Source organism: Parasteatoda tepidariorum, chromosome 3 (genome assembly GCF_982258835.1).
Source record: "Parasteatoda tepidariorum strain Cologne lab strain chromosome 3, Ptep-v5.0, whole genome shotgun sequence".
Lineage (NCBI taxonomy): Eukaryota > Metazoa > Arthropoda > Arachnida > Araneae > Theridiidae > Parasteatoda > Parasteatoda tepidariorum.
The window spans coordinates 83,728,585-83,744,863 of NC_141757.1; the positions used below are offsets into that span (position 1 = coordinate 83,728,585).

The window sequence follows — 16,279 nt, forward strand, 5'->3', positions numbered from 1 at the left end:
CAGGTTATAAAGGGGAGGCATCATTAATATCGTATCTCTATGTATATTCTTTAATATAATTTAAACTATGAATTTTTTTCCCTTGAGCAATCACAAATGAGGAATAAAACATATTTATTTCCATAAAATGAAATTTTACTGTTACTTTTCTCTTCATTGGATTGATTTCTTATAAAAAATATTAAAGCGTGCAGAGTTTATCATTCTTACAGATAAAACTAATACCATTTCATACCTGCACATCGAACGCTAAAACAACAAATAAGTTCAATATTTGCTAAATACAAACAGTCAAACGATGTAGAGCATTAAACGTCAAACTTGCTGTCATTCTAAATTAATTAAATCAGTGGTATAAGAAAATCGCGGAAGATGTAAACAGGAGAACGCTAGATTCTCAGTTCATTGTGAGCTCAAGTAATAAGGATGTTTTGATTTTTCTAATAAATTCTTCCACTACTTACCCTTTTAGGAGAATGTTTTGATTTTGATTTTTTTGTTCCAGTAGTGCTTTGGCAATCTCCACTGTGGAAGTTAGCATATCCGTTTAGGTTTTCTTCGGTTTTTCTTCGCGAAGTATCCAAACGTTTAGGGTTAGAACTTTTACTTATATCTGTAAAAGATGAAATGTAAAAAGATATGCAAAATGGAATTAATATAATTTAAATAAATAAATGATGGTAGTTTTATTTTACTTTATCAGCGTCATTGAACAGCTGGCCGTATTTTAGAGTTTACGACTACCAATGTTCAGTTTCATTGTCTTGTAATTTTGAACCCAATCCAGAAGACAAGGGATTTCTGGATCAAGTATTGGGAGAAATTTGTCTTTGTGGAGGACTTTTTGATGGAACTAACTCGTAGTTGCGTTTCATGGAGAGGAAAACCGCTAAGACCTTTCACGTTTAGCCTAACGATATGGGGGCTCTAACCCATGATTAGTTTACGCTGAGGATATTTTTCATCTGTACTAAGGCTGGTGCGAGCTGGGTGTGGAATTCGTATCTACCAGCCATCCATGAAATTCGATCCCGTGTCACCTCATTGGGAGACGAGAGTGCTTTATCTCCTGAGCCACCACGGCTCAAAAACAGATAGTAATTGAAACAGCATTCATCATTAAAATAGTTTAATACTTTTTTAATTATTTAAAATATTTGCTTGTTTTAAGATCCTGTCAATTATTTTCAGCAATAAAATCGATAATTTCTTTCATTAAAGCTTCGTTTCTAGTTAAGGGTACATAAAATGAAATATTTTTTTAAACTTTATTGGCAAAAGAGACTCGAAAAACACCCTTAAATTTGTGATTCTATATTTAAAACTAAACTAAAAACGTTTTCTTAAAAACTAAAATGTCACCAAATATATTTCAGGTTAAAGTACAGTTCTTTTTGCAAAAATCGATGTTTTGAAAAATAGATTATATTGTAGATTTTTTATCACAGCTTATTCAGAGTGTTCGTAATGAATTAGAATATCGCCATTGCATTTTATAATCAGTTAAGTAATCACTATTATATCGATGTTTTTTTTTTACAATCATTTCCTACAAACAGGTTTTGACTTAGCGCAAAAAACCCTCTCTTTCAAAAAAAAAAAAAAAAAAAAAAAAAAAAAAAAAAACTTAAATATAAACCCTTTGAAGTGGTTAGTTGAAATTAATCATGCAGCAAAAGAAAGTACGTAGATGATTAGTAGTAGTTCTTTATTACTCACCTTTTTTTAAAAAAAATTTCTATTTACAAACTATTATTCAAAAGAATTATAATTAAAACGCTCTATTCATAAATTGAAGTTTTTTTTTTTATGAGAGTGTATGTTTTCTTTTTCGTGTGTGCACGCTGTTTTTTGCGTACTTCTGTCTACAACTTAAAGAAAATTTCGTGTATTTCAGATATGTTAGGAAAATCAAAGTAAATTTTGCTTTCATAAAATATTCTAAAATGAAATAGATCTATGTATATATATATATCTTAAACGGCAAAAAAATGCTCTCATTTCGTTTTCGCGTTGGCAACGAAGAATAAAAAGTTTAAAAGAGCGAATAGTTCGTATTAACAAGCAAAGTGCTTCTTATTATGTTTTATAAAGTTCTGAAATTTATAATATTGTTTTTTACTAAGTGGTGAATGCTTAATAGTAATTGTTTTTAAAAAGCATGATTGTTGTTTTTTTCTGCTTCTTTCTATTGAATGTCATTTATTTCAATTAAAATTTTTTTATTTCAATAACTTATCACTGGCTAAAACTTTTAATTTTTTAAAGAGAAATTAGGTTTGAAGATTTTAATAGCTGATTTTAAATAATATTTTATTCTAGAATACAATCTGAATGGGTTGAGTAGTGATGGCTCAGAGGATATAGAGCGCTCGCCTTCCAATGAGGTGAACCGGGTTCGATCCTGGCGATGGCTGGGCGATACGAATTCCGCATCCGGCTTGCACCGACCACAGTGCTGACGTGAAATGTCCTCAGTGGTAGACGGATCGTGGGTTAGAGTCCCCTTGCCGTCAAACTAACCGTGGGAGTTTCTCGTGATCTTCCTCGCCATGTAACGCAAATGCGGGTTAGTTCCAACAAAAAGTCCCTCACGGAGGCAAATTTTTCCCAATACTTGATCCAGGAGTTTCCTTGTCTTCTGGATTGGGTTCAACATTACAAGGTCACGGAGTTGAACATTTGTAGTCGTAAACTCATAAATCGGATCGGCTGTTCAACGACGGTTATAAAATCTGAATGGGTTTAACTTACAGTGAGCAAAGTATGGTTTGTGAAAGCAAACCATATAAGATTGCAAAGCAATCTTTGGGGGTTGGGGAGCGTTAGCGAACAGGGGGGGTGGAGCCCAGTCGTGTTTTAAAAATGCTTATAACATTAAAATGTAAAATTTTGAAACTAAATTCAATCGAACACATTTCTTTAAGAAAATTAATGAAATAAAAAAAAAACTTCAAAATATTATTTATTTACTGAAATAAATAAGGAAACGGTTTTTTATAATTCTTCTTAGGTTAACATGGATGAAATAGAATCTCTTTTTTGTCCGAAAGAGACCTTTAACAATGACTTAAACACCAACCATTAATTTAAAATCCATATTAGAATGAGATGAGAAAGACATTATGATTACCATTTCCTTTGTCATTCCTCAAGGACCATCCGAAATCCACGCTTTTGTCTTCGAGGGCTGGCTTGTCCCAATTGAAAGTGTTAAGGGCAGTTGGCGAGTTATTCTCGTCGCTGCTGCAATTACTGCAGGGACTCCACAAGTTCGCCCTCTCCTGATCCGGAAACTTCCTGTCTCCCGGATGGAGGTTGTTGGGTCTGGAACCCTTGTAATCCGTCAGAGTGCCTGTCATGCTAGAGTGTCCGTTCATGGCTGAGTCCAGAGTTAAGCCTCTCTCACCATTCATGGCACTTCCATCACAATTATGCTTCTGACTCGCTGGGATATCTCAATTTATGGAGTACGTTTATTATGAATATGGGCTATTTTATAGCCTATTTTTATGACGTTATGTTATCAAATTGTAATGGAACACAAATAAAATTACTAGAGAATTGCCTTGGCGAATTTTTATCAGCACATCGAAATTAAGAATCCTTCTTTTAGTATAGATTCTAGAAATTAGGAATTAAATATTGTTAGATTTTGATCAACAGACTCACAACTAGTAGGTAGCACTAGTAGACTGTAAATAAAAATGATAGTTATAATTCTTATGTTAAGAGTTATGATTAGAAAACACGATCCTAAAAAGTTAAGATCTGACGTAAGCAAATATTAAAGTAAGTATCACAAATCAAGGGTTATCAAAACTTTAAGACTAGATGTGACATTGATCAATATGTTATTATTTTAATCAAAGTTCTAAATAATCAAGAGATTTTGACATCTTTTTCAAAAATGGTTAGATTTTGAATATTCTGGATAAGCGTTTGTGAGAAAAATGCATATTCTTTTCACTGAAATGTGAAAAGTGGATATCATTCTATTTTGTTTCTTGTTTTTAGTAGTTTATTCATTGACCTTGGTGATTCTGGATTATATATCTGAAAGAAAAAATAATGATATAAAAATCTTTCATAATAAGAAAAGATATAAAGACATAAAAAATGTTTGATGAATCAAACCTAAACAGGTTGATGTATGCAGTGAATGAAAAAATGTGATACATGAACCGAAAAGTATAATTAAAGTTTGAACTGTAACGAATCCCGCTTTATTAAAGAAACAGTCTTTTTTTCTGAAGCCTAGCGGCGTTCACAATTGTCTTCATTTTGTAGAAAATCGTATTATGTTATTTAATTTTATTTATTTATTACTTGCGTTTGCAATGAATTCTAAGTCTAAATACAACGTAAATAACTAATAAAGATGTCGTTATATAATAAGAAAAATAGTGAAAAGACAGTACACTGATATTATTTTATTAATGCTAAAATTATAAAGGGTATATAATTTTAACATTAATTGTGAAATAGTAGTGTTAAGTAGAAGTAACAAGTGGTTCGATTAATAATAAATATGTAAACCTAGCATTTGAAAAAAGAACGTTAAAAAACACTTCTTACATTTTCAATAATATATGCCAACTTTAAATTTAAACCTGAATTTTAATTTATAAACTTAATCTTGCTGCTCGAACAACATGCTAATACTGACGTGTGCACAACTTGCAACAAGAACAAACAGTAATAGACAAATGGAAAAAGGCCAAATTAGGACTGCCAAAAAAGCGAGTTTTCCAAAATCTAGCAGCCATATTACCTTTTTTTTTTTTTTTAACAAGACATCACTAAATAACCAAAGCAAATTTTCACTTCAAACTCACCAGAATTACTTAATATTAATATCTTATGAAATACAGCAGATTTGAGCTCAGAAATTATCTAATTTACTTCTTTTATTAAAAACAAAATTATCCGTTTGAAAATATCGCCTAGCAGAATAAGCTGCAGTAAGCAGCTACAAACTTTCTAACCGGAACTAGCGCAGTAAAGAAGCTCGAGATAGTTATTGTTTACATATATACTAAAAACACCATAAATTGTTTTGAAATCGTAAATTAAAATTCGCCTAAATTAGAAAGGTATAGCGTTTTTTGTGCATTAGTGCACGTACGGCAATCTTTAAATGACATGTTTTTGAAAGTTTTTTAATACTAGTTTTAAATACGTTTATTTCTTTTGCGATTTGATAAAAACTTAACAGTATGTATAGAAATAAAATAGTTATCATTTTGTATAAAAATGTTTTCATTTAATTTTCGTGCTTAATTAGTTGAATGATAAAATCAGTCCTTTATAAGGGTTTGAGTTTATCATTTAATTAAATAAAATGTAACTTTTAAGTGATTCAATGAGCAACGTAAGATGTTGAATGTAAAAAAAAGCAGTAAAAAAGAATATGAAATTAGTAACATAAATTTTGTCAAATATAAAGTAATTTGGTTGAAAATTTAAGAAGTTATAGTGCCCAAGCACTGTATTAAAAGTATTGTTCAAAGAACCACTAAACACAATTTAAATTGTTAGAAAGCTCTTATATCACTTTTATTTTACTTTGCTTATTTTACTAATTATTAATCAGGCTTATTTTGCTATCTCGCTGTCGTATATTTGAAGGTGATGTCTTGCAATCAAAACTTCGACCACTGTCTGACTAGCTAGAATGCTTAAATTCCACTTGCACATTTATGACTGATGACACTAAAAGCTCCTATCGTCTCCTGATTCTAGTTATTATCATTTTGATCTAAAAGTGAAATTTATTGTTAATATAATTTCTGTCTAATTTTTCAGTATTTTACGAATTTCAACAGGACTTTTATGCCCACAATACAAATTTCAATTGTCTCCCGACCACTACTAGCAAAACCTATTATTATTTTGTCTCCTCTCAAAATTCTGACTGGTTTTAGCTAGAGGGTTCAAATTTAAACTGCTCTCCTGCGCTTGATAATAAGACAAGGTTTATTTGTCTTCTGATCGCTACTAGCAGAATTTATTAAAAATATTGAAAACAACTTAAAAATATAAATTAACAATTTCGAAAATTATGTTTTTCAAGTGGGCTTAAAAGGAGAAAATAATTTTATTTTTGTGAGACCTAAAATAAAAAACCATTCGAAGTACGTTCGGCGGTCATAGAAGTTTTGTGCCTAAGTTGAACTCCCTATGTTTCTTATTTATAACAAAAATAAAATTATTTATCCTTTTTAGTTTACTTATAAAACGAAGTTTGAAAGTTTTTGGTGTATTTTATTGCAATACTTCATTATTTTAGGTATATATTAGCGTCAATACAAAAAATGTTATATTTTTCTTATTCTTAAAGTTTCTTTTTATACTAAGAAAAAAAAAGTTCCATCAAGTGCTGCACCATGATAGAATTTTTCTATTATGAGATAATCGCTGTTTTGAAAAATTCGCAATGGTTGTGATTGACCAATCAGGAGATAATCTTTGTTTTGAAAAATTCGCGGTGGTTGTGATACCACAGTCATGAGATAATCGCTGTTTCGAAAAAATCTGTGTGGTTGTGATGCCACAGTCATGAGATAATCGCTGTTTTCAAAAATTCGCAATGGCTGTGATACCACAGTCATGAGATAATAGCTGTTTTGAAAAATTCGCAGTGTTTGTGATACCACAGTCATGAGATAATCGCTGTTTTGAAAAATTCGCCGTGGTTGTGATACCACAGTCATGAGATAATCGCTGTTTTGAAAAATTCGCCGTGGTTGTGATACCACAGTCATGAGATAATCGCTGTTTTCAAAAATTCGCAATGGTTGTGATACCACAGTTATTTAGATAATCGCTGTTTTGAAAAATTCGCAGTGTTTGTGATACCACAGTCATGAGATAATCGCTGTTTTGAAAAATTCGCCGTGGTTGTGATACCACAGTCATGAGATAATCGCTGTTTTCAAAAATTCGCAATGGTTGTGATACCACAGTTATTTAGATAATCGCTGTTTTGAAAAATTCGCCATGGTTGTGATACCACAGTCATGAGATAATAGCTGTTTTGAAAAATTCGCAGTGTTTGTGATACCACAGTCATGAGATAATCGCTGTTTTGAAAAATTCGCCGTGGTTGTGATACCACAGTCATGAGATAATCGCTGTTTTCAAAAATTCGCAGTGGTTGTTATAGACCAATCAGGAGATAATCTGTGTTTTGAAAAATTCGCAGTGGTGTTGTGGTAACACAGTCACGAGATAATCTGTGTTTTGAGAAATTCGCAGTGGTTGTGATTGTGTTAGACCGATTATGGCAGTTTTTTGAAAAATACCCAGTGCTTGTGATAGATTGGGCAGTATTAGTTACCGTTAAAGTTATTTCCATAACACAAATTTTGAAAAAAAAATTTTTAAAACAAATTTTGCGTTAAAGTTATTGCCATAGTGATATTATTCAGTGATAATGTTATTACTATGATTTACGGATATTTTTTATTTGTAAATACAGTTTGAGTGATGTTATTTGGCATTCTAAAGTTAAAACATTTAATTAAGAATAATTAAATATGAATAATAATGATGATACATTTAATAATAATAGATTGAAAGCAACCAAGAAATATGAAAAAGAGTGTGTAAAGGAAAAAATAAAAGAGGAATTCATGTTTTTAAATTTAAGAAATTCAGCTCCTTGATTATTTTTACATAAAGGAATTTACTTTTTTTAAAAACTTTTTATTTCAATACTTTTAATCTTAGCGTAATCAAGATGAATAAACTTCTTTTTATGTAAACTTGGGAGAAATGTTTGGATCTGATATTCTTACAGTATTTGCAAAGTAAACAACTCATTGATTTTTTTTACTATGATTTTAATTTAAGCTTACAAAAGAACCTTAATTGACGAAAAAATATTGACAAGAAATTCTTTATTCTAAAAAAATATTAATTAAAGAAGAAGGACGGGATATTTAACTTTCTGCAAAAAATAAAGTGATTTTGTATACATAAGAATAAAATTCCTGATTTTTTCAAAAGAAAAATTCACTTTTTTTCGAATATCGGAAAAATCAAAAGATTATTAAATTAATATCAATGTGTCTTTTATGCAATTTAAACGGTTAGTCAACTAATTATTTGTGATAAACAATAAGGTACATTATAGTGGAATAGTATTCAATAATATAGTATATTTAGCATAATAGAATAGTATACGATAGACTATAGACTATAGTGGAATAGTATAATATAATTAGTATAGTGGAATAGTATTCGATAGACAACAGTATTCAGTGGAATGACTCTGTACTTAATGCACCGTATATGGTACAAGATACCAAAATTTTGGTAGCATAGTAGAATTAGTATAATGGAATAGTATACGGTAGAGTATAACGGAATAGAATACATTAAAATATAGTGGAATAGTATTCATTAGTATAGTAGAATTAGTATAAAGGAATAATATATGACAGACTAAAATGGAATAGAAAAGGGAAGACTATAATAAAACAGTATTCAGTAGTATAGTAAATTTAGGATAATAGCATAGTATACTATAGTGGAATATCATACTGTAGTGGAATAGTAGAATTAGTATGGTGAAATAATATTCAATAAACTATAGTATTCAGTGAAATGACTGTGTACTTAATGCACAGTATAGGGCAGGGGTGGCGAACCTTTATACACCAACGTGCCATTTTCTCTAAAAAATTGCGTAATGAGGTCATAGACGTGCCGTCAAATAATTTGACTTCGTGATCATTGGGAAAATAATAATACTAAATACTATCAACTTAAAACTCTTTATTTACATTAAAAAAGAAATACATTTTGCAATATCTCAGTTATACGCGTAATTCAACTTTCAAGTAACATCAGTGTGACTTCTGTTGTTGCAGATTAGATGACAAATAACTTATATTAGGTTGTAGGATGTTGGTTTAAGCAAGACTGTTAATTTTTTTTGCTAGTTATTTATTGTTAGCTTGTTTTTTATGGTTATTAATTGTTTTTTTTATCATTAATTTTTAATTTTTTATTAATGATTGTTTATTGTTTTGTGTATTTTTTGTGAATTTTAATTTAATTGTTACATATGCTTCATAGTGCAACAAAAATTGTGATCGGTGGAGTGCCCAAAATATTGTGTTGTGTGCCAAAAATGGCACGCGTGCCATTGGTTCGCCATCCCTGGTATAGGGTATAAGATACTGAAATTTTGGTTTAAGGTTGCTATGATTTTTCTAAGAGTGTGCTACAAAATGTTACTATACCATTAGTAACTTATATTTAAAGCGGACAATGCCTTTAACAATTTATTTCAGATTATAAAAAGCAAAAAGGGAAAAAAATAACATTAGAGCATTTAAAAATAAATTTAATTGTTCCTAGATAAAAGTTAACTAAAAAGATAAATTATAATTTATCCTTATTTAATGGTTTTTGTTACGTATGTAAAAAGCGGTAATCTCATTTCTAGTCATAAAAATAGACTAAAAGGGTAAATAGGTTTTGTAAAGAAAACAGACTCGTTTCCGCAAAAAAATAAGATTAGCCAAACGAACAGCAGAGTAATTGAATAAATTTGCAGCCAGGTTCCTTATCAGTTGAGTGTTTTTTGTCATTTTGAAAGGAAATTGTTTTATGCTGAACATTTTTTTTTTTGTCTTTGGAGAAACTTGTTTGTTTCTACAAATTTAATACTTTGAATGTTCTGTTTTATGCAGCAAAAATTAATTCAAGATGTATAGGATAAGGACATTTCTAAGAAATGCTATCTAACCCTACATTGAGTTCTGAATAAAATGTTTAAATATCATTGATATGATATGATATCTTAAAATGCATTAAATGTAAAAATGCTGATTTGAATACATTTTTTGCTGCTTACTGCGATTTTAATAACTACTGAAATTCTAGCATAATAATAAAAAAAATTCTGTTCATTTGTTTTGGTATTTTTATGCACCAATAATAATGCCTAAAGCAAAATTAGTTAAAAAATTCAAAACCTTCTAAAACACATTATACTATGAGATGCATTAAATATTATTCAGCTAAAGAATAATATCAGCTGTATAATAAACATTACCAAAAATGTATGGAATCTGGCATTCTATAGAATCCCTAAAACCGACCGAAAAAATATTGACTAATATTCAAATGACTAATATACATACATTGAGCAGGCTTTCTACAGAATGATTAATGAAATGAAAACTTTATAGGCATTTCATATATTGTCTAGACAAAGTATATATAATAATTCTCGTTTTTACTACAAAATTCTAGGCATTCTTTACTTAGCATTCTATAGAATGTACAATGAAAAATCTATAGGTATTCGATAGAATGTCTAAACAAAGTATATATAATTATTTTGCTATTTCATATTTTGTCTTGAAATGCCAGGTATTCTTGACTTAGCATTCTATAGAATGTCTAATGAAAAATTTATTGGCATTCTACACAATAACTTGGCAAAGTATATAAAAATTCTAATATTTCATACTTTGCCTAAAGAATATTTGCAAATTCTATAGACTGTATAGCATTCTATACGAAGATTAGACATAATACATAATAATTCTCACATGCCAAACATACTAAACAATGACTAGGCATTTCATAGAATGGCGGCGTTTCATACATTGGTAACATGTACAGTTTTTAATATATACAGTTTTGTAAACTCTATAGAAAAGTTTTAAAATTTTATTGCAAGTTTTGGAAATTTTATTTAGCTTTCTAATGTCAAATTTTAATTGTTAGTTTACATTTAATACTTTTACAAGTTTGTAAGTTGATTCATTTATATATTTGAATTAATTTACATTAAATAATTAATGCTAAAGTTCCTAAATGTTTAGATAAATTTACTGTTTGATATATTTGGTACTTTGTAATACTAGATATGTTCCGTGCCAGCTAAACTTGATACTTGATACAGATTTTCATTCAAAACTTTCATTTTATTAAAATAACCTCAAAGATTTAAATCGATTCAAGCATCCTTTTGGGCACGTTCTGTTTCCTCACAAACCCCATTAGATCCAACAATTTTAGTGATAATATCAGTGCTTTATTCAAAATATGCTTTGACTAGACATTGCAATTGTCTATCTAACCGGGTGTTTCCCATGTGATTTTGACACGTTTCTACCCATAGAGTGGCTACTTAGTCTGCCTTTTCACCGTTCATGATTTATCTCATGTTTTCCATGAATAGACTTCCATGATTGTGAGAGTTTCCCGTCTCAGATCCGAAGTAAACTCCTCTTTCTCTGATTGTGATGAATACTTTTCATTTCAAGCATTCAAACTTGTGGAGATTTAATGGCAAGTTATTATTCGTCTGAAATTGTTGTGGTGGGAATTAATTTATTGCATAACGCTAACTTCGTTATGCATGATAAATATCAAATTTGCTAAATATCGTTATTTAATTATTGTTACGCTGTTTAGCTTATGGCTTCTTTAAGTTTAGCAATTTGTATTATTTTTAGAACTTTAGAATTTTATGATCCCGCAGTTGACTGATCGTTAAGACACTGTTTCCAGTAGATCACCGAAGTCAGGCATCACTGGCTGCGGTCAGTGTGCTGGTGGGTGAACACTTGGATCAGTCTACGTAGGGACCGAGGGTGTGCGACATTGGTCCTCGTTAAACTGTTCTACCGTAAAGTGCTCGACTTCGCTTGCAGGTCGTCGGGCTAAACTGTGATGGCATGTTTTTGGATCATTCTCTGGGATGTTTCCCAGACCGTTGCCAATAGCCTATTGTGCAGCTCTAGTGTGACGTAAATGAACTACAACTGCAACAACTACAATGAAAGTTTTATGTCAAAATAAGACTTTTGTAGTAGTTACTATTTTCTCTCTAACTCTTAGATGTTCAATTCTTGCTTTAAATTTCCCTGTTTTGACCACTAAAGATGGTGATAAATACTTTTAATTTAAACTTTTGGAGCTTCAAAGGCTGGTTATTACTTTTCTGGAATTGTTATGAAAAGAATTAATTAATTTTATAATTCCTTTTAGTAATAATAATAATAATAATAATAATTATAATAATGTAATATTGCAATAATAATATTGTAATACCGTCATTCGGGGCTACTTTGTGCAGGATTTCGCAGTTTTTGAACTTTGACATGTAAAAAAACTATGTTAATTCAAACTTTAGTAAAATTTATCGATATTATATTCATAACTGGACTCAGACGAGTGAATTTGATCAATATTGGCATTATTTGTATGTATTATTTACGAATAATAAGTCAAAACATACCTTGCACAAAGTAGCCCCCGTACTTTGTGCAGCGATAGGAATTCAGTTTAATAATCATGTTTTTAGTAAAATATTGATATAAAATTGTTGAAAAAGTTAATTGTTGACATTTTTAAGGACAAAAACATCAAGATATGTAAAGGTATTAGTTTGAAAATAATTTTCAGCGTTAAAAAACCATTTTTTTTGAGGAATTTTTTCTTAAAAAGAATGTTTATTTCAAAACATTTGAGTTTAAACAAAAGGAAACCATATACTTTATTTGACATTGAAATGGATGATATTTCAAAAATAATAATTATTACATATTCATTAACATTTATAATATTGATACATTTGAACATAGCATGCTTGAATGAACATGTCAGAACTTGCTCTTCAGTTTCTGTCAAAATCACCTGATGTCCTATAAAATATATTTTTTTATGTGTTAAATCGGTTGCTTAATTCATTAGAAAACTCTTTGTAGAAGAAAAATAATAGTTTACCAGCACGTTTCATGTGTTTCTTGTGAATTTTATTAGAGATAGTATTTCTGTGGATTTTGTACTTCCGAGAAGCTTCTGCAATCGACATACCACCAGCAACTGCTTGCAAACATTGTTGCAGCTTTTCTAAAGTGTAATCACGGTAGTTTCTCGTTCCAGGTATTTTTTTATAACGTCTGACCATTTTTCTGTCGAAAAAAAAAACGAATGAAACTTTGCACACTTTTCGACATCCGACGTCCTCGGAAAGTTGTTGATATTGGATGAACGTAACACACTCTGAGATTGTTTTAAAATTCGAAAAAATGTTTGCAGTAATAGAAGAAACTTCTATCTTCAAATTCCACACATTTTTAACGTGAAATAAACATAATACTGAATAGCAGCACTTGAAAAATGCCAAATTCGAATTTGCACAAAGTAGCCCCCGCTGCACAAACCCCGAATGACGGTAATAATAATTTAATAACTTCGCTAGGTTCTTTCGTAACTCTTTAATCACTGTTTAAGTGTTTTATTAAATTATTGTTTTGTCGTTTAGCTCATGGCTTCTTTGCATTTAAGGATTAGTATTGCTTTGAGATTTTAAAAATATTTGCGTTTTGACTCTTGAGATTGTGATATATTCTATTCTTTCTATGCATTCACATTTACTGGTATTTAATGATGAGATATTACTCCGCTGAATTTGTTGTAAAAGGAATTAATATATTGCATAATTGTAACTTCATTATGCTTAATAAATGTCAGATTATTCGATAAAATTATAGTATTATCGGCTAGTTTATGAAGTTATTTTCATTTTCTTCTCTTTTCTCTACTTTATAGGATTTTTCTAACATCATTTAGGAAACAATTACTACTTATATTGTCATCAGGCACAGAGGCTCCAGCTGAAATTTAAGCACTCGAGCAAGTTAAAAAAGTGGGCGAAATTTCAATGATAAAATAACGTTCTATTTGGTGATTTTAATTTAATAACTATTTAATGACGTTTTATTTGATGATAAAATGGTGATAGATATTTTACTTGTAGTGATCAGGAAAATATCGCTACTATTATCGTCAGTCATAAGACTTTCAGCCCTCTGGATACTAGGAAAAAATTCGAACTTTTTATTGACGAGAAAATTTATTTGAAGAAAAAGCAATAAATTCTGCTTGTAGAGATACGGAAAAAATTGCATTCTGAATAGACACGGAGTTCCATCAAAGATTTGATTGCTCTAGATAGTGAGAAAAGGGACTAAAATTAGATTTTAAGATCCTACCTAATACAAGCAAAAGGAAGAAAAGTAACGATGCATGGCAAAAAATGTAATGATGTATTGTACCAATCTTTAATTCCCAACTAATGATTTTATATGTATAAACTAAATTATCATTTTGTTCAATAACTGAATTTTATTTAATTGCGAACTATGGGAAAATAGGTTAGGCTTCTTACGAGAAGAAATTAACAATTTAAATATATTTTTTCATTAAGTTTTATCTGGTTCATTCCTTTTTTGATAGTTTGGTCTAGTACGAAAGAAACAATACATGCCGTATTAAGTTTTGAAATTAAGGACGCAAATTTCTAATTTCTCAACTTTCATATTGTTTCTTTAGTTTTAACTTATTTGTACCATTCATTGAAATTTTCTCAAAAGATAAAATTTACTGCAACCTCAATAAGGTGTTCGATTGAATTATGTTTTCGGCCATGTTTAACCGTAGTATCAGTTGATCACTCTTAATAAGGAATTATTTGCGCGGTAGAGTACGACAGTGTTTTTTGGATTTTGTATTAAGTTCACAGAAATTTACGCTTCATTATAGTACATCGTGTTTTAAAACTTTTAACAGTATGCACTATTATCAAGTGCACATAGTTGATTGGTTGATTGCGCAAGTACTAATTGCACAACTGTTGGTTGGCATGAAATGATGTTGAAAGTTTACTGTCAATGTTCTGTTGGGAGTTAATTGTCTTAAACTAGCTTCAAATTTTAATACATTAGGTTCGAACTTCGTAAAAGTAAAGTAAAGCGACAGCCTGTACGAAGTCAAGGGACCAAGGAGGTAAAGGCCACGATTTTTTGACCAGTGCCACGATGGTGGCAATGTGTCAAGCATTGCGCATCTACTATCTTTACTTCTCTAAAGAGCTGGCACCTATAGAACTGAACTTAGATGAGCTTAAACCGCCATCGAGGAATTAAACCAGTGCTCCACAATGAGCTCAGTGCCTTGGTGAACTGGGCTATCACGGATCAGTGCCGAGCCATGATAACTAGTTACTGATGGCTATGGGTAACAGAAAGTATTTTGTTTGTACTCCCATTTTTAGAAACTTACGTTCATTAATAAACCTCTATATGAAATAAATAAATTAAACAATTGACAAATAAATGTATAAACTAAAAATGATAAAATCTAATTTTGGTAAATCTTATAATCTTAGTATAGTTGCTTCAAAAAGCAAATTATACAAATGAAATAATCATATTTCCGCTTCTGCGAAAAACATTAATTTAATAACATCGTCATAATATAAATGAATCCGACGCTTTCAATAATTTATCACAAATTAATTCTGCAGTACACAAGGATAGCAATTATACTTTATGTTTATCCAATAGCATGATACTAGTAGTTCCTAAATTAGGAATTCGGTGGCTAATGAAAGCAAAATAAAACAAAAAAAACCTCTAAAAAATAAATTCCTTCAAAATGGTTACTTTACGAATTAAATTAATGATTAAATTACGAAGATTTTTGTTTTGCGAGAGAACAATGCGAAAGAAGAGTTTTAATTTAATTAATTGTAACCCGAAAAAAAAAACTCACTATGTTTCGTTATTCAATTTAAATTCAATTTGCTGTAAACAATACAATGCAGCAATTAATATCAGCAAATGTTTTGAAGGGGGTATTTTTATTACAAACGAGAGGAGTTTATGTTCTTTTTATGAAGTGTTCATTATTTAGTAATGTATTCTTTCATATTAATTTTTAAAATAACTTTTCAAATTTTCATATTTTACGAGATAATTAAAATTATGTTCCTCATTTGGTGTATTTTTTTTTCACAAACAATAATTAAGGGGAATGAAACAACAGAACAGATGCGCTTCATTCAGCAGTTTTAGAAGATGGTCTACCCCTACAATATTCTTTTTAAATTCGGACAAAGCTGCCTTAATAAAACAATTATTTTGTTTCGACATCGATGAACAAGCATCATTTAATCATTTCTATTTTTGCTCTAATTAGAAAACGGCAGAATATTTTTTTTTTTAAAATATGGAGTTTTATTTTTCATTTTAATTAGATGGTCAGAAAAATTGCAATTAGTTGAATGCTATCAAGTTTCCGAGTTGAAAAAATACACTTTTTTTGTATGAAATATAATATTGACGAATGAAAATGATTGTTTTATAAAATATTTTACTTCGAGCTTTTTGAAAATGCTGCAATTTCTATAGTTGATTCTAAAGTTATATAGATGATGTTTCAGACATGCGTGAAGTTTCTA

The 16,279-nt window shown here is 29.9% G+C and overlaps 1 protein-coding gene across 3 annotated transcripts in view; it reads right to left on the reverse strand.

Moving 5' to 3' along the window:
* The window catches only part of LOC107449163 (uncharacterized), a 207,075-nt gene that overhangs the window by 29,931 nt on the left and 160,865 nt on the right, over positions 1-16,279 (reverse strand). For all 3 annotated transcript variants that reach the window (XM_087159717.1, XM_087159716.1, XM_087159715.1), the window contains 2 exons: positions 3,134-4,056; positions 465-613 (listed from right to left, as the gene is read on the reverse strand). In XM_087159717.1, the coding sequence (XP_087015843.1) occupies positions 465-613; positions 3,134-3,416 (432 nt within the window). In that variant the 5' untranslated portion in view covers positions 3,417-4,056. The remainder of the gene's footprint in view (positions 1-464; positions 614-3,133; positions 4,057-16,279) is intronic.